At 40.2% G+C, this 18,075-nt stretch overlaps 3 protein-coding genes across 3 annotated transcripts; 1 reads left to right on the top strand and 2 right to left on the bottom strand.

Annotated features, from left to right (window-relative positions):
• Positions 1–4,990, bottom strand: LOC142369853 (apolipoprotein D-like). Its single transcript, XM_075452255.1, has 5 exons — positions 4,883–4,990; positions 2,202–2,340; positions 2,004–2,125; positions 642–727; positions 1–435 (listed from the first exon to the last, which is right to left on the bottom strand). Exons 1-5 carry the CDS (start codon positions 4,915–4,917, stop codon positions 203–205), a joined length of 615 nt encoding a protein of 204 aa, XP_075308370.1. The 5' UTR covers positions 4,918–4,990; the 3' UTR covers positions 1–202.
• Positions 4,991–8,483: 3,493 nt separating this feature from the next.
• Positions 8,484–11,211, bottom strand: LOC142370489 (apolipoprotein D-like). Its single transcript, XM_075453066.1, has 4 exons — positions 11,101–11,211; positions 10,901–11,022; positions 8,919–9,001; positions 8,484–8,707 (listed from the first exon to the last, which is right to left on the bottom strand). The coding sequence occupies exons 1-4, from the start codon at positions 11,209–11,211 to the stop codon at positions 8,484–8,486; spliced, it is 540 nt and encodes a 179-aa protein (XP_075309181.1).
• Positions 11,212–15,969: 4,758 nt separating this feature from the next.
• On the top strand, positions 15,970–17,651 carry otos (otospiralin). The gene is made up of 4 exons (XM_075452578.1): positions 15,970–16,048; positions 16,196–16,259; positions 16,648–16,671; positions 17,240–17,651. Exons 2-4 carry the CDS (start codon positions 16,205–16,207, stop codon positions 17,425–17,427), a joined length of 267 nt encoding a protein of 88 aa, XP_075308693.1. The 5' UTR covers positions 15,970–16,048; positions 16,196–16,204; the 3' UTR covers positions 17,428–17,651.
• The last annotated feature ends 424 nt before the right edge of the window (positions 17,652–18,075 follow it).

Genomic DNA, 18,075 nt, shown 5'->3' with positions numbered 1-18,075 from the left:
TCAAAGCAAATCATTTAATTCTTTGGAACAATTAAAATAATGCGTGCAGAATTCTTTTATCATATTTTCTTTCGAAGAAATCATGAAAAACTGATATCTTGAAAGCTCATTTTGTTATATATATCCAGAACCAGTTTGAAAAATCAGGAAATATCACTTTGCAGAGACAGATTCCTTAAAGATTATGAGCCTCCGTCAGCTTTTAGTGATCCTTGCATGCTTTCTGCTCTGTGGCTTTCATTCGGAAAACGTTGACTCCTTCATTGCTCAGCAGGTTTTTGGCATAATGTACCGAATATGGCGGCAAGAAGCGTGACCGTCCGAGGATCCAGGCATATTCGTAGTGGAAGAGGTAGAGGAAGTCTGTGCAGGAGTACACGATGGCAAAGCTGGTGTAGTCAGTGCTCAGAACCCAGTATGGGCTGTACGGGGAAACTGGGGGCAAATGGCACAAAGAGAAAATGAAAACTATCACAACTTCTTTTTAAGTGAAAGAGTGAAAAGATTTCCTTATGTCATGCAAAATGTTACTTTTCAGGCCTTTTGTTAAACTCTTATATCTTTGTGGAAATAAAAGATCAAAGAATCACAAAAATAAAAATCGGCGTTAAAGCAAAATTCTCTTTCTGACAAATACTTACAAAATGAGAAACTGATTCCAAGCTTGGCCGGTTCTCTGAAGTCTTTAATCACAGCTGTCCCTTCTACGGATCTGAGTTTGTCTTTACTGAAACAGAAGATAAAACATTTTCAAATCATACCAAAGCGAGGCAAGAGCTATTAAGACACTTCTCTGCCTTCTCATGGCTTTCTCCTCTTTTGTGGAAACCAACAATTTGAATTTGGACTCAGAAGCTGTTTAGAAAAGCTCATGGCTGCTGATTGATGTGAGAAAGCTGGAGGAGTTAGATTTTTTATAAAGGTTTTCCTTATAATCGTAAACAAGCTTCAGCCATAACAGGAAAATCAAGGTCCAAGGCTTCGGTAAGAGAGGAGAGGGATGTTTCTTCTTTCATTTTAATCCTGATCGGTTTAATTCCAATTCACTTAAATATTAACAGCAACTCTGACAAATGTAAAAACAATCTGCGCTTTCATGTTTCATTGTGTTTATATAGTGTGTTGTTGGGGCTTTCCCTTTTATCATTGAACTTTGAGGCACAAGTAGAAGACTTTGATATGTTTGATTCGAGAAAAAACAGATGTTTCTATTTGTTTCATACTGACTGCTAACATCAACTTAAAGGGATAGTTCGCCTCTTTTGACATGAAGCTGTATGACATCCCATATTAGCAATATCATTTATGAACATCTTCTTACCCCCTGCTGCGTCCTGTGAGCAGAGTTCCAGCCTCGTTTTGGCGTTGACGAAGGTAGTCCGGCTAGTTGGCTGGGGTTTAAAAAATAAAGCGTCTTGCTTCTCAAAACAATATGTGTTCAAAAGAGTAATACATTTGCATCACAAAATCGTTCATCCAGAAAAAGTCAGACCTCACAATCGCTTGCCGCTATTTTCTCTCCCTTCGTATCACTGCGTGCTGTGCAGACCGTGCAGACCGAGCAGTAAGCACCGTAACAGGTGCGGCTGTCGGCAGGTGGCAGCAGGCATTGATACGAAGGGAGAGAAAATAGTGCCAAGCGATTGTGAGGTCTGACTTTTTCCTGGAGAACGATTTTTTGATGCAAATGTATCACTCTTTTGAACGCATATTGTTTTGAGAAGCAAAACGCTTTATTTTTTAAGCCCCAGCCAACTAGCCGGACTACCTTCGTCAATGCCAAAACGAGGCTGGAACTCGGCTCACAGGACGCAGCAGGGGGTAAGTCAATGTTCATAAATGATATCGCTAAAATGGGATGTCAGCTTCATGTCAAAAGAGGCGAACTATCCCCTTAATGTCAGGCCGAATATGATAAATGGACTTTTTCCAATTCTAAAGCAAATGATCTGTTGTAATCTGATGTAATATCTACTCATAAAAAAGCAGTAGGAAAGTCTCACTAGATTTGAGAGTTCAGCACTCGGATGGTACCATCCATCCTCAGTGCATAGTTTGCCTCGATGCACTTTCCACGAGCGAAGGACGTAGGGATCTTCTCAATCTCATACCACCTTCCAAGGTACTGTTAACAGGAAGAAGTCATTACTTTGGTAGCACACAGTGTAATGTACGTGCATGTATGTTAACGTTCGCGTTACCTTCTGTATGTTGAAGCCGGGCTGCACATGTGGAGCAGAACAGGGACCCCAGCCAAAAATCTGAGCTGAGATCAGAGGGAGCAGCAGCAGGAGGAGGAGGTAGAGAGCCGACATTATGGCTTCAGGAGGTGAGCGAAAGCTGCAGAGGTTAGAGGAGAAAGGTGTTTATCAATGAGTGTGACGAGCGTGGAGCTGTTAAAATGTGTGAAGATGAGGCGATGGTACATATGCTGAGTTATGTAAGTAGCAGCTTCTAAAGAGGAAGCACAATAAGATGATTAATATTTGCTTTAGTGAAGGAAATACTGGAGCATTTTTTATGAAAGCAAAGAAAAAGGTGCCATCCAGCAGTTCCCCAGCAGTGTCTTTTCATTTTCACACAGCTGGACAGATGTTGGTTCGTGTGGAGAAAGTACACCTGTTTCAAATCTAAGTTTGGGATTTTTGTGTTTAGTTTTCTTTGTTCTACTTAATTCCTGTTTCATTTTGGTAATTCTTGTTCCTTTGTTCAGTCGGTCGCAGCTTCCCTGTCACACCTGGTTCACTTTGCTAATTGCCTCACCTGCTATAATCATCCCCCTGCATATATCATCCATGCTAGATCATTGTGTGTGTTTCTTTTCCCCTGTAATGTCCCTTTGAATTTACTTTTGCACCTAAACTTTTTAGATTTCTTCAAGTTCAATGTGTCCACTCTCTATCTATATCAGCACAGTTCCTGACAATCAGGAAGTTTAGTTCTCATCAGGTTTCGAATTGTGTAAATACAAAAAGAACAACACATGATATTACAATGTGTCATTTAACCAAAATGGAGAAGCAGACGTCAGCAATGATCTCAGAGAAGCAACGGTTGTTGGTCATCAACCTGGGAAGGATTATGAGGCCCTTTCCAAACTATTTGGAGTCTGTAAATCTACAGAAAGACAATTGTCAATCTTCCCAGGAGTGGATGTTCCAGCAAGTCAGACTGTGTAATGCTCAGAAACTGAAAAAACCCAAGAGCTACATCTCAGACTCTGCAGGCCTCAGTTAGCATGTTAAATGTTAAAGTTCATGACAGCACAGTTAGAAAAAGACTGATCAAGTATGGCTTGTTTGGAAGGGTTGCAGGAGAAAGCCTCTTCTCTCTAAAAAGAACATGGCAGGACAGCTTAGGTTTGCAAAGCTGCATCTGAACAAACCACCAGACTTCTGGAACAATGTCCTTTGGACAGAGCAGACCAAAGTGGAGATGTTTGCTCATAATGCACAGCAGCACGTTTGGAGGAAACCAAACACAGCATATCAGCACCTCACACCAGCTGTCAAGCACGGTGGTGGAGGGCTGATGATCTGGGCTGGTTCTGAAGTCATTGAGTCCACCGTGAAATATTTGGAAATTATTAAAGTTTTTTTTGAGCAACTAGAGACTACAGTAGTAGCTGGTTGATGTATGATGACATGTTACTCTGGTCACTTTAGTCCTGGCTCCAGTTTCACTCTCTTTGCTCTTTTCCACTCTTCAGACTCGTTTGGAAATGTTGCTTTAGTTTAGGCTAATTTCTTGTTTTTGATGAACTCCACTATGGCACATGTTTGGTGGACTGAATAGAAATATGCACACGTAACATAAATGAATTGAGTTTATGTCTTTTGAGTCACGTAAATAAAAGAAAAGTCAGATAAACTGGAGCAAAATGGACTGAATCAATGAGGAATTGCTTCAAACCAATGACCCTTGTTAAGTCAATACATTAAGCAAGCATTTAACAAGCCTAAACTTTATACATCTGCTATGCAAACATATTTTAAGTAAAAGAAATGTAGTTGATTTTGATCAACTAAATACAAACATGGAGTATGGATGGAAATACAAATATTTCCAATCAAGTTGATCTACTTGAGAAGGATTAACTTCATTTCACAGATTTAAATGGATTAACGGCTGATTCATACGCTGCATCAACCCGAATAAATCCTCTTGATCCATCCCAAAGTATGTTGAATTGAAACAATAGAATTGATTAAAGAGAGCCACACAATTTAGTTTGAAAGTTTTTCATGTTTATTCAACAGTTCCGATGGATCAGATGGATTTTTTCCATCATAGAACGGCAGAAACTCAATGGTCATCGCCGAGTTATTTGTTAAACAGTTGCTTATTAGACGTTAATGTCGAGTTTGCAGGCTGAAACAACTTGTTTTACAAAGTTTTTGAGTAGTTGAACCTCCACAAATCTAGATTATTCTTTCATTTTAGTCCAAAGAAGGGGACAAGGAGTATAACACTTACATAGCTGAAATTATTGTCATTTTAGCTTCTGTTTTTTTCCCCATAGATTTCAGAATTATGAAACAGACAGCAGAAAAAAAATCTTCTTTTTAGCTCTTCTGCTAACTAAATAAATCATGTTGCCTCACTTTTTTTTATGGTTTACACAGAGCAGCTTCACACAAGGCACACTTGCTGCCTCCTGGTCTTATAAAACAATCATAAAAACCTAATCTAAAAGCCTCCTGATCAATTTCGGTTTAACTTTAATGAAAATGACTCAAAACATAAAAGTTACTGATAACTCCAGACGACAGAATCCAAAACCCTGTGACAAGCCTGTAGTCTACAGTGGAAATCAGTGTTTACAATACAAATAAAGACAGAATAATAATGTGTGATTCCCGTGTGTGCATCGGTTCCTTACCTGGGCTGTGGGAAGATGTCGGGCTGGAGGCTCATCCAACCGGTCTGAGAGTCTCCAGCTCTCCGCGGACACACAGGCTCTTGTTCATGATGCTCACAGCACAAGGCAGCTTTTAATCGTTATCATGCGCACATTCCCACATTGTGAGATTGCTGACATCGTGATAAGGGATAAACAGGTCGACTCATTCAGTGCTTTTTATCAACTGTGAGTGTGCCAGCAACTGACTCTGACCATTTTTCAGGCATCTCATATCTGCTCCTCGTGAGTCCGTTCTTGTATTGTTCATTATGTCCCAATTAGGGAAAGTTTGCCGATTGTCTGTCACAGAGCACGGAGTGAATGAGCTGTACTGCAGCGGCGCGTGTCGATGACATCATCACAGTAGATGCGTGTGTAGAAAGCCCCCGATAGCCCCCGATTAACTCCTGATAACAACAACACGGCAGCTCTGAGCTAACAGTGCAATAGTATGCATTCATTCATTCATTGGTCTTAAAGTTTTGGTGAAATAAAGACAGATAATGCCTTATTAGAGGCTGTATTGTCTCTGCCCTGTTCTCTCCCGTTATATGGATAACGGTTATAAGGATATCCCGTTATGTGGATAACTTCCAATAAATTTATACTGTTTTATGTTGAGTGCTTAAGTGCATGTAGTCCACTGTAGTGGACATTTCTGTAACTTCCTGAAAAATGTTTTGTTTTTTTCATGCCCAAAGAAGAATAAAAACAAATTAAAAAAAAAATAAAAATCTTCACTCAGGATTTCACAATTCATGCCTCAGAGGGTTTTAAACAGACATACATGAAGGTGTGTTGTGCAGATAACAGTTGGCTAATCTAGCAGATCTAGTTCTAATCAAGCTACAGCAGCCTGAACAGATGTCATTCTCCCTGCCTGTTGCCCCAGCCCCAGCTGGGAATTGAACCTGCAACCCTCTTGCTGTGAGGCGATGGTGCTAACCACCTATAATGTCCTGTAACATTGTTGTCACTTTACATTTTTGGTGGCCGCTGAGGGTTGTCAGTTCCAGAAGGATGACAACCAAAGCCCACATACAGCTGTTTAAGGAAGTCTGCTGTGCTTTTAGGCAGATTAATGCTTCTTTCATTCCTCAAACATTTGCTTTTGCACTGACGAAAATACGTAAAATACATGCAGCCGTTTTACCATTATATGCAGCCGCGGCCGCTGTATTTGGGCAGGATGGGCAGAGCCCTGCCCGCCACACCCCCAACCTTTCCGAAAAAAATAAATAAAAAAAATATTTATTTCAACTTCAATCACAGTGGGAATCGTATTACACCATATTGTGGCTTGTGACGGACTTTGCGAGTGGAATCTGTTTTTATTTTCGCTGAAATATAGCCTACCTCCAGTGTGGCTGCTTAACGTTAGATCTATGGCCACTGGCCAGGGCAGATGCCTGGCTGCCCTCAGCTAAGCCCCGCCCCGCCGCCCCTTCTTAGAACTCTCGAGCACATTCTACCAATCAGAATCACTGTAGGCCCCTACGTAGCATAATATCATGAAACATTTAGCGCGCCTGTATAGATGCTATTGGGGCAGGTGTATGATCTGCCCTGGACATGGAAAGGACTCAAAGGGTTTAAGAAATATATTACTCCGCCCATCTAGCCAGTGGGAACTTCAGAGCCGCCAAATTCCCCTACAAACTTGTTGGATAAAACGGATAACTATGTCGGATTTGATGAAGGATATTGGCTGTTTAATCCGGATTCACGTTTGTGGTAGGTAAAGATTTTACTTTATAGTTGCTATCTTACAAAGTTTAAGTGATTGTGAACGAAGTCTTTGCAAAATGGGAAACTGGGAGTGATTTAATGAAATATCTTAGCTTGATGAGCAAAGCAATGTTGAGACAGTAAACAATGTGTTGACAGCTTCGTACATGTACAGTAGGTTACTTGTTTGCTAGTTTAGGTTTCCCCAAGACTAGCTAAAAACGTTGCTACACACTGTCCCGCCTACTGCTATATTACTCTGCACAAGCTCAGGAGCGAGTCAGTCTGATAGTAGGCTACAGTGAGTGAAAGCAGTAATCCGCCGGGGAAGTTTTAACCATGGCTGCTAGCATCGAACCTGTACCACAGCCATTTTACATACAGCCGTTTCGCTTCCTATTCGCCCCATTATACAAAATTTGGCCACAACTTTAATATGCTTTATAGTACCAATTCTAACCACGCAGACCCATAACAGGATGTACGAGCTGAAATCTGTAACTATTTGAGCTAACACCTCTCTGCTAGCTCAGCGCTAGGACTGACCATGCCGTAAAGTGATGCCACATGTGTGACGTCACTCGTGATGCAATACTGACAATAAATGTGTATTTTAAAAAAATCTAGTGAGTCTAAAAAATCAAACCAAGTGCCGTTTGAAAGAATAATTTATCCTGCCTTTAGGAAAATTAAAATGAAAAAATATAAAAAATTCTATCCAAAGCAATGGCTCATCTAAGGTGGCACCACATTCATTCTGCCTGCTCTGCACTGCTTCGTTGGCGCCGCCCTAGAGTGCAGTACCACCCGGAAAAAGCCGCCAGCTTTCTCTCTCCTCTCTGCCTGTACTCAATAGGGTTGAGTTTCTCTTGGAGAACTCATTTGAAAGACTAGATTTGGGAACAAAATTGGCTATTAAAAACCTCGGCCCCCATAAACCTGATATTAATATAGTTCAGCAAACAATGGATAAGGGTAGGTCTTTCAATCGGACGTTTTCCCGTGCGTGGTATGACAAAAAGCCCTGGGTCTATGTTCTGTTTCCCATGCTTGCTCTTCCAATCGCCTGGCACGGGGGGATAAGGGGATATGTGGAGCACTGTCGGTGTGTGTGACATGAAGCATTTTTCGGAAAAGGCAAAAAAACACCATTTGCGACAAGTTTCCCTCTAATTGAAACGTGGGCAGTATTAATTCCTTTCACAAACTTTCTCTTCGCTCATTTTCACGGGGCTTTTGTGTTTGTTGTATGGCAGACTTTTATGCGGGTGCGCACATCCCCCGCTGCGCATGGTTACATAGACTATTGCATTTTGATAACGCAGATCATCTGCCCCGCCTATTTTCCAGACCACGAGCCGCTACTGATTACATGCATTGTAAGACACGGTCTCATTTGTATCCTGTTAAATACCTTTTATTTCACTTAGTTTAGCTAAATCTGAAATTCAGATTATTAGTTATTAGACATTAAACATGACATTTTTAGTCTATTCTAGTGAATGTAAGTTTATTCAAACACCCCCTATTTGTAATGTTCAGATAATGTAGCAATAAAATAAGAGAAAAATGAAATGATGTGTTCTGTAACATCGTGTTTATGTTAGAAAGGGACGACACGTCAATGATGTGAGTTCCGATCAAAGCAAATCCTTTTTATTCTTTCAAATAATCACAATGATGGGTGCAATATTGTTTCAATGATGAAAAGGGTTCAATACCAGATCATTTCAAAGAATCGATTAAATATTGATTTTGGCATCAAATTGGATTATGTTTCAAAGGTTTTGAAAGGCCCCAGTGTGACACAGATGAAGATGTCACTTTGCTCAGATCGTGGGTCTCCACCGGCTCAGTAATCGTCATGCTGCTCTGTGGCTGTCATAGAGGAAGTGTCGATTCCTTCCTGCTCTAGTCGGTCTTTGGCCTTTTGCACTAAATGTGGAGACAGACTGCACGACCGTCCCAGGATCCAGACGAATTGTTTGTGGAACAGGTGGTAGTCTCGGCAGGAGTACACGATGGCATACTTGGTGTAGTTAGTGCACAGAACCCAGAATGGCCTGAAGGGTTTGTCTGCAGGCAAAGGTCAGAAAGAGAAAAAGAAAACTATCACAACGTTTTCTTGAACCGAGTAAGAAATAAAATCCTTGAATCACAAGACAAAAAAATGAGCTCTCTGTCTCAACTATCAGCCCAAGTTCAAGTTAAACTTTGTCTTTTATGATGCAAAGTTTTTCTTTAGGCCCTTTGTGTAAACAAAATGCGATGCACGATAAATACTTACATGACACACTGATTCCAAGCTTGGCTGGCTCCTCTGGGTGCAGAATCTTAACTATCCCTTCTGCTTTTTTAGTTCTGCCTTTACTGAAATGCAGAAAAACAAAGTAAAGGGTTCAGTTATTAATTCAGCGAGAGAATGTGTTTTAAGTTCTGTCTGCAGTACATTTTGTTTAAACGTATGTCATCAAGGCTTCTCCCCCATCTCTGGCCCCAGAGCTGAATCTTTCTGGTCTCTATAACTACTGGTCCTAGCAAAAGCATTGATTTAAGGATAATTCAAGACTGATATGCTGCTGATCAGATGATCCGTTTCTGCATAGAAGTAACAATCGTGTGTTTTATAGACATCAAGGTTGAAACCATTTCTTATCTTTCTGGGGTAAAAAGTGGTCCAAAATATTGAAAAACTACATAAATACATAGTGGATTTTTTTTTTCTATTTGGAGCTCTAATCTCTTCTCTCTTTCATAATTTGTTCGTTTTATTCTATGTGTTAGAAGATTCACCGTGGTTAAACTGAAGAAAAGTGAGGTCAGCCAGCAACTAAAAAGATCAGAAGACGAAATCCTGACTACCTGTGCGCAGGGCCGTAGCCAGGATTGTGGAATAGGTGAGGTCCATGATGTGTACAGCGCGCGCCGAAATTTTTACAATATATATATATATATATTTTTTAAATTATATAGTTTTTAATATATAGCCTACATTTATGTATATGTACAATATATATTTATATTTTTTAATGTATTTATTAAATTACAGGTCACACAAGAGTTGTATTGTTTAAATGTCTTTTAATTGTATAAACCAGCATTTATTTTTTTAAATGTAGGCCTACTGTACTAAATTTACATTTTTTTTTACAGTACACCACCATGTTATTAAAGAATATAGGGGGTAATTTTGAACTTGTTGAACTGAATGATGAATGGTATTGATATTCCAAAATAAAAATAATATTCAAGTAGAAATAAATCATTGCAAATTACAGCCCCTAAAAGTACAAATGGCATCACCTAAAATCTCAACAATCTATGCTTTTACATGAGCCTATGTTTTTAATGTTCATATTTTATGCAGCTGATGGTGTCAGTCGGTCTTTTTTTTTCTCCACTAACCAAATGACGGCTTCTTAAAAACAGTGACTTATCAAATTGCTTCAGAAAGTTGTCAAAGAAGACATCATAGCCCACTCATAACTCATTATGCATAGGCTACTGTTTTAAAACTGTTGGCTTTGTTGCGCCCAAGTGCTGCACTGCGCAGGCTTAATCACTTGCGATGTCTGCTAAATTGCGTTCTCTTCCACGAGTCGCACCACTCAACTCGCACAGTCTTTTTCCCTCACACAGGCAAAAAACGAAAACAAAGCCCATGGATGTTAACCACAATCTGCAAAGCACGTTTCACAGAGGTTTTGAGGTTTTTTATGTTTGATTCAGTTGGCGGTCCAAAAAAAAAAAAAAAAAAAAAAAACCTCGGAGGAAATAAGGGAGGTCCAGACCTCGCTGTCCTCTAATGTCGCTACGGCCATGCCTGTGCGCTTGGATGTGCTGTGAGGAGCAAATCAAATGAGAAGTTTGCAAACTTGTGGATGAATTACCCAGACCAGAGCTCTGCTTCAAGCAACTATCCACCCGCTTACTGGCCCAAGCTTCTGGCATCTACAGTCTTACCCGTGTGATTTTTTTCAGTATAAAAAACTTCAAAATGAGTATTTTAAGAAGACGGGTGAGTTTCTGGAGGATCAGCAGGTGACTTTAATTCACAGGTCAGCGTAACTTCCACTCGTTGAGGCACAAGTGCGGAGTTGGATTCTGAGCTGAGCTATCCGACTGCAGGCTTCACTTTTATAAGGTCGAGAAAGTGGTGACAAATCTTCTCATTCATTCACAAAATAAAGAGCAAAAGGCCTCGACATGGAGCATCAAATCAAACATGAAGTCAAATCAACCAAAAACTCAGAGTGCCTCAGTACTCACACGATCATAGAGTACACCACATTGAAGGTCTCATCATCTATCTTTTCATATTTTCCCTTGACGGAGGTTCCTTTACTGAAGGAAGTAGGGATCTTCTCAATCTCGTACCACACTCCTGTGAACTGTTAACAGAGATCAATCATTATTTTGACAGAAAACAGTGTAATTTATGTTTCTATATGTAAAGAACATTGCATTACCTTATCGATGTCGAGGTCCGACTGCACGCGTGGACAGGGACAGGGACCCCACCCAAATTGTTGAGCTGACACCAGAGGGAGCAGCAGGAGGAGGAGGCAGGCAGCTCGCATGGTTGCTTCAGGAGATAAGAGAAGGTTCCAGAGGTTAGAGGAAAAATCCACCTGTTTTCAGGCGTGTGAGGGAGTGAAGAGTGTGGAGCTGGTGAAAGATGTGAAGGGTGAGGAAGTTCGGACTTGTTTAAAGGGAGGCTCTGCGGTTTTGGTGTAAAGATAGAGAACAAATGCAAAACTGTAAAGGAAGACGCATCTGTTGCTGAAGGTGTAGAGAGGGTGGGCCACACTACCCGGTGCATAAAGGGTCGTCACCACACTGAACGAACTCATGGTCATTATGTCGTCCTTCTATCACAAAACAATAATCACACTTAATCCGATCTGAAGCCTCCTGAGCAATTTCAGTCTAATGTGCGTGAAAAATATGAAAAATATACTATGTTGACGAAGAATTCTGGACCACAGAATCAAAAAACAAGATGCAAGTGTGCCTTTCTTACCTGAATAGTGAGAAAATGTCAGGTGAAGACCTGAAGCTGGAGCATAGAGTCTGAATATCAAAGAGTCGGAGCGTGTCTCGAGCTCACTGGACAAACACCAGTTCTGGTTTGTGTTGCTGATGGCACGACGCAGCTTTTATATTCTTGTGCCGTGCACACTCCCACTTTTTCTGAGATTGCTGACATTATGAAAAGGGTCAAACAGTTTGGCTCAACTGCGTCCCGCAATCACTTCTATCAGATGCTTCGTCATCATTCCGTTTATTTGTTTTTTTTTAAATCTGATTTACGACCACATGTCCCCAAAAGTTGCGACGCCGTGTGAAATGTGAACAAAAAAACAGAAAACAATGATGTTGACGGATCCTATAAACCAATATCCCGAGTTGGATTAAGCAGGTATAGATGATTGGATTGAATTTGAAGGCAGAAACTTATATCAGAAAGTTGGAAAGGGCCGTGTTTGCCGCTTTGTAGCCTGTCTGCAGTCCAGAACTTTCAACTGATAAACATTTGGAGCATCATGAAACACAAAATACAGTAAAGAAGAGACAGGACAACACTGCTGTAATAAGAAGAGGGGATGTTCGCTTACCATTTACATTTTACACAACGCATTAGGCTTCTACTTTACCGCATCGACTCAACATTATGCGTCAAACAAGACTGGAGTTATCTTCATGTTTGGAAAAAAAATTCCTTTAATCTTTAATCAACATTTTACTGTTTGTACTGCGTGACATTGACTGTGCACTTTCTTTCCTATCTTCCCTTTTGCTTTTAACAAAACTTTATATGTAAGATAGGCCTCCTGTCACCATGTTGGGTAGCCACTCGCTAATCTCCTCCGATGTGCATCATGTTCAGTGGTGTCCATCTTTTTCCCGGAAGGCCAAATACCGATCTGCTCCTATCTGTCTCAGGCCGACTCGCATCAGCTGCCTTCACTTGGAAAGGTTTATGCATAAGATTTAGAGCTTTCATTTTATACAGGAGTGCGGTAAGATGAGCACATTTTTACTCTATGTTGTCCTCAAAAAAATTGAAAGAAATTACCCAGAAGTGCAATGAAAGCCTGTGGCATCATTAGAGATGCAGAAATGAGAAAAGCTTTTAAAATACAGCCTTTTGTTTTTAACAAAAGTTAAAAGGTTATGGGTAAGTTGCACCCTCTGGGAGTAAACTGACCATCCAGTTAAATCTGAATTTAACCGAGTTTGTTTAATAAATAGGGCTGGGCAACGATTCAAATTTTTAATCTAATTAATCACATGATTTCCCTGATTAATCACGATTAATTGCATTTGTACGCAAAATCCAAAAACTAATTCAAAAGTAGTGTATAGGCCTTTAGCATTTAGTTTTATTTTAAATGTGCTGCCATATGAATGAAAGTGCCATAACATTTGTTGTGCAAACACACTTTTAACATCAGCATCTTTCTGTAGTTTTTATGTAGAAGCCTCGCTCCACTGTCTGTTTCCTTGAATGACTTGCTGCTATCAGTTGTGTGTTTTACCTTTAAGTGATATTTTAGACTGGAACTACTACGCTGAGAAGACAATTCAACTTGGCAGAGTTTACAGATGACTTTGGTTCTGTCGACTCCGCCGTCTGGAAGAACTTTAAAATGAAAATGGCCGAGTAAAAGTTCTGTACCCTTCTCCATGTTTGGTGGATCCGCCGATTACTTTCTTTTCCTGTTCCACAGCAGACAGCAGCAGACTTTTACAAAATAAAAGCCTGTGAGCAACAGACTTTTACAATAATAAAATAAATAATAAAACCTACGTTAATGCGCGATCAAATATTTATCGGCGTTAAATAATTAACGAGTTAACTCGCCCAGCCCTATTTATAAACTTAAGTTAATTAAACTTAACTTTAAAAGAAAAGTGTGGTTGGCTAGACATAGAGGTCAATCTTAACCTATTCTCTGCTATCCCCTGATTAAAGCAGCACATACTAACACCACTGGGCCATGTTTGGGTCAACAAAAAAGGTAGAAATACTCTTACATGTCATTGTTAATAACACGGGGTGTTTACGCATTGCCAAACAGGCTGCTGAAGCTAAAGTGGGGCAGAAACTTTGAATGTACTGACTGTACCACTATAGTTAGCAGACTTTTTTCATAAAGACATCTGGAGATAAGGCAATACAAGTACAGGATAGAACTGTAACAGACAAGAAAAATACAAAACTAGATAAGTACTCAGTGTGTCAGGAGATAAGCTTGATGAATATAATGAGTTTCACCATGTTGGGTTAATCTGGAATATGTGTAAATTCATGTGTGTGTTCTCACGTCTCTGCTTCACATTGTAGAAATAACAGGGTTTGGAAAACAGGGGAATAAATCAATTAATGAATCAATAAACTAACTGCAAGAGGTTTCATAAATAGATCAATAACATCACTTGCAGGGTCTTAAACAGAAGCTTGATCTTGGTCAGTTTGGTAACCAACAAGCCAACTATGAAGGAGATCCTGACTGAAACAATAAGTCACTGAACGGATGATGTCAGCCTGCTGGGAATTTACCAAACGCCTCCTGAATGACTCTTGGACCATGAGAAATAAAATCATCTAATCTGGTGACATCAGGATTATTGGACCTCCGTGTCCTACACGATGTGTGTAAGAATCACCTCACTGGTACCAATCCCTGCACTCAAACACGGTGATGGCAGCATCGTGCTGCGGGTATGTTTTTCTGGCGCCAAGCGCCAAGCGATTGTGAGGTCTGACTTTTTCTGGATGAACGATTTTGTGATGCAAATGTATTACTCTTTTGAACGCATATTGTTTTGAGAAGCAAAACCCTTTATTTTTGTGGCCCCAGCCAACTAGCTGGACTACCTTCGTCAACGCCAAAACTCGGCTGGAACTCAGCTCACAGGACGCAGCAGGGGGTAAGAAGATGTTCATAAATAATATTGCTAATATGGGATGTCATACAGCTTCATGTCAAAAGAGGCGAACTATCCCTTTAATGTATGTATCATTGGGACGCTTTTCAATAGAAGAAAATACTATTCTAATCTGGACAGATGATTGATGGATAACCGGGACGATTTGTAGCTGAGTTGCCTGTAATTTTTGTTAGTTCGTGACCCCACCAATGGGGCTTAAACAAGTAGTCAGGGGTGTGAATATTCATGGAATTGTTGTTTGAGTTCCAAAAGTGCTTTTTGTTTGTCATTGTGGAGAACTGTGTGATGAAGACAAAGATTAAGGGAATCTATAGTATTTGACTCTGAAACCATGCTGGGATCCCACAGAAGAAACAAAGTCCTCCTGAGACCCGGCGATTCATTTTTGGACCTGGTGGGGATGTCACTGTTGTGAGGGTGGAGCTAAAACACCACCTGGACTCTCTGGACATTGTATGGGGACAAGAGAGATTATTAATCTTTTCTTTTTATTCTAATCAATTGTTTATTTCCAAATTAGTGTCCAAACTCTAGCAGTAAGAAGTCAGCAGCGTGCAGTAATTCTTACCCCTTTAAAAACGCTTGTTTTTGTTGATTGTCCGTTGTAGATGACAGCGGGATTTCCTACTTTCCATATTTAACATTCTTCAGGAAGTTATTTTACTGATGCAACAAAATCAGACATAAAACTGTCGGGGGAGGGGGGTGCAGACAGTAGAGCTGAAAGGTGAAAAGGCTCATTAACCTGATTTCATTTCCGTTAATAGTGCATTGAACTACACCTCTCCGTTCTCCATCAATTTAGATTCGACCCCAACATGAAGGAGTAGGCTTTTTCTTTTTCTGGATGATTCAGGCCAAAATCCCAAATATTGCTCACTTCAACCCACACATACACGACCAGGTTTGAGAAAACAGGATGACATCTGTAAAGTAGTAAAGAGACGATCAAGCAAGAGCATATGTGCGTTACAGGGGACAGATGAGAAGAACTAAACATGATTTTTCTTCCGGGTCTCAGGAGGATTCAAGGATCGATGACAAGAGTGAATGTAGATAATAGTAAAGACTTAACATTATTCCCCAAGCAGGCTGGCTAACTCAGAGCAAGCACATTCTTCCAGCTGGGTTGTCTGAAATCAAACATTTCAATGTGACACAAACTGATCAGCATCAACAGTTGTGAACAAGCTTGACATGCCCAACAATTCAGGCCTTGTTGAATAAGAGCTGTTTTTCAAGCACAGCGTCCGACCACGGAGCAAAAGGAGACCTGCGTGGACAGAGTTTGAATATGGGACGGAATAATCTGGGCATAGTTTGGCTGGGTTTGTGAGTTTTCGTGTGTGTGTGAGCTGGAGGTCGGCTGCCTCTTCGAGCCCCCCGACACCACACACCGCAGTGAACCAGCAGAGGAACTGCAGCATCGTTCTGCACAGCTTCGCAGAGCATTTCCAGGTAAACGTTCCGCAGAGCTTCGCTTTGTTCTCAGATAATTATGAAAAGCAGGATCGTATATATATATATATATATATGTCCTCTTTGGTATGATTAAACTGCTAAAGATCCAAAACTCAAACAAGATGGGCATTTTTGTCTGTGCAGGAGGACAAGATGAAGCTGCTGCTGTGGCTCGGTGCGCTCTCCCTCTTTGCTTGTCATCTCAGTGGTGAGTTTGTTTTTAAATCTCTCTTAATGCTGTAAGTTTATTTACGGAGTGAGACGTGCTTAGATAGTGTTTCGATCAAGTTTGATAAATGTTCTCGTACGAATACATCGAAAAACGTCCGTGAGTCACGTGCTGCATCTACAGGAGACAAAGAGAACTCTGTGTGAGTATCCAGGATGAATTCCTTCAGGCCCGAACCGTTGGTGTGTGTGTGTGAACGTGCACATGGTCAGCAATAATATTTGAGAAGGGAGCAGGTATTCCTGCAGCCCTCTGGGGGGAAGCTCGGTTTTTAGCTCGACAGACCTGAATCCCGTCTTTGTTCATGGAAAACTGTGGAATTTTTGGGAATGTTAACCTTTTCCTCTCCTCTTCCTCCTCTTTACAGACGCCAGAGTCATCCCAGAAGGAGGTACTTTTTAACTTCTTTTTTAACTTTAAATCACATTTCATATTCATTGAGGCTGTTCCCATTCCCTTTTATAGACTGCAACATAAACATACGCTAACTCAGCAAACAGTTAGTATTAGACGTTCTTTCTACATTTAGAATGTGTGTGATTCTTTCTGAAAGACATAATTGGGTTTATACGTTTAAAAAAAAAAGAAAGTGTGTTTCTAAAGCTGACAACAGCTGTGTGTGAGCGGAGGCAGACAGAAAATATCTCACCATCTAAACAAATGTGAACATTTCCAAGGAGGAACAAAAGAGCAACAATAGAGGAGGTGTGGTTCCATTCTATTGAGTGGAAAAACTTGTTCTGTATGTCTTCTCGCCTACATAATCTTCATTCAGACATTCAGGGACATCGTGTCTCTCATTTATCACTTTTACATCATTATGACCTGATGCAACATTCAAAATGTTTGTTCCCGTGCTTAAAGAGCAGCTCAACTCTTAGAAGAACATGGCAGGAGTGTGGGTGGAGCTGTTCTAAACTATTTTGATTGTTTGGTCTGGTTCATTGCTCGTCTCTTAGTGCCATATGACGAACCACCACCTGTGCCCTACTGGCCCTACTCCACCTCTGACTTCTGGAACTACGTTGAATACTTCAGATCCATCGGAGCTTACAACCAGATCAACGAGATGGCTCGGGCCTTCTACGCCCACCAGCCCCTCGGAGACACCCTGGGATATGAGACCAACGCAGGGCATGAGCACTGAGATGGGCAGGAGGAAGAGAGGAAAGGGGGAGAGAAAGAAAGGGAATGAGACGTCCATATAAGATTATTATTATAAGTTAAAGGGAGAACACATACACACATAAACTTTTTTTTCTCATTGTTTGTAGCATGGTCATACGTATAGACTACAGTTAGAGTAAATAGCTGTTATAGGACTGTAAAATCTATTCATTTAATGTGAGAGAAATAAATTGAACATTTCACAACAAGGAAATTATGTCGTCTTCTTGAAATCTCTCTTGTCCCAGCATTTATTTATTCTTTTCATTCTTTCAAAAGAATCAATCTATTAATGATGAATCTATTTCTTTATTTTTTTTAAAAGAATTCAGCAGAAATGTTCAAAACAGTTCAGACTACATTGAGCACACAGCTCTATGTGGGGTCCACAAAGCAATAGAATAAAATGAAATAAAGGAAAGATAAAATAAAATAGATCAAATTTAAAAAGATTAAACAATAAAAATTTGATTAAATGTTCTCTTGTTCTCTTCTTCCTAAAATCTCTCTCCCTGCATCTATCTATTTTCCAAAACTTTAAAAGATACTTTTAAATCTTCTTCTTCTTTTTCGAATATTATCATTATTTTTTTATTATGTTCAAGAACTAATAAACACATTAAAACCA

Source organism: Odontesthes bonariensis, chromosome 20 (assembly GCF_027942865.1).
Source record: "Odontesthes bonariensis isolate fOdoBon6 chromosome 20, fOdoBon6.hap1, whole genome shotgun sequence".
NCBI classification, from domain to species: domain Eukaryota; kingdom Metazoa; phylum Chordata; class Actinopteri; order Atheriniformes; family Atherinopsidae; genus Odontesthes; species Odontesthes bonariensis.
Note: the sequence above shows the minus strand (reverse complement) of the source record. Positions and strands in the feature narration are given on the sequence as shown.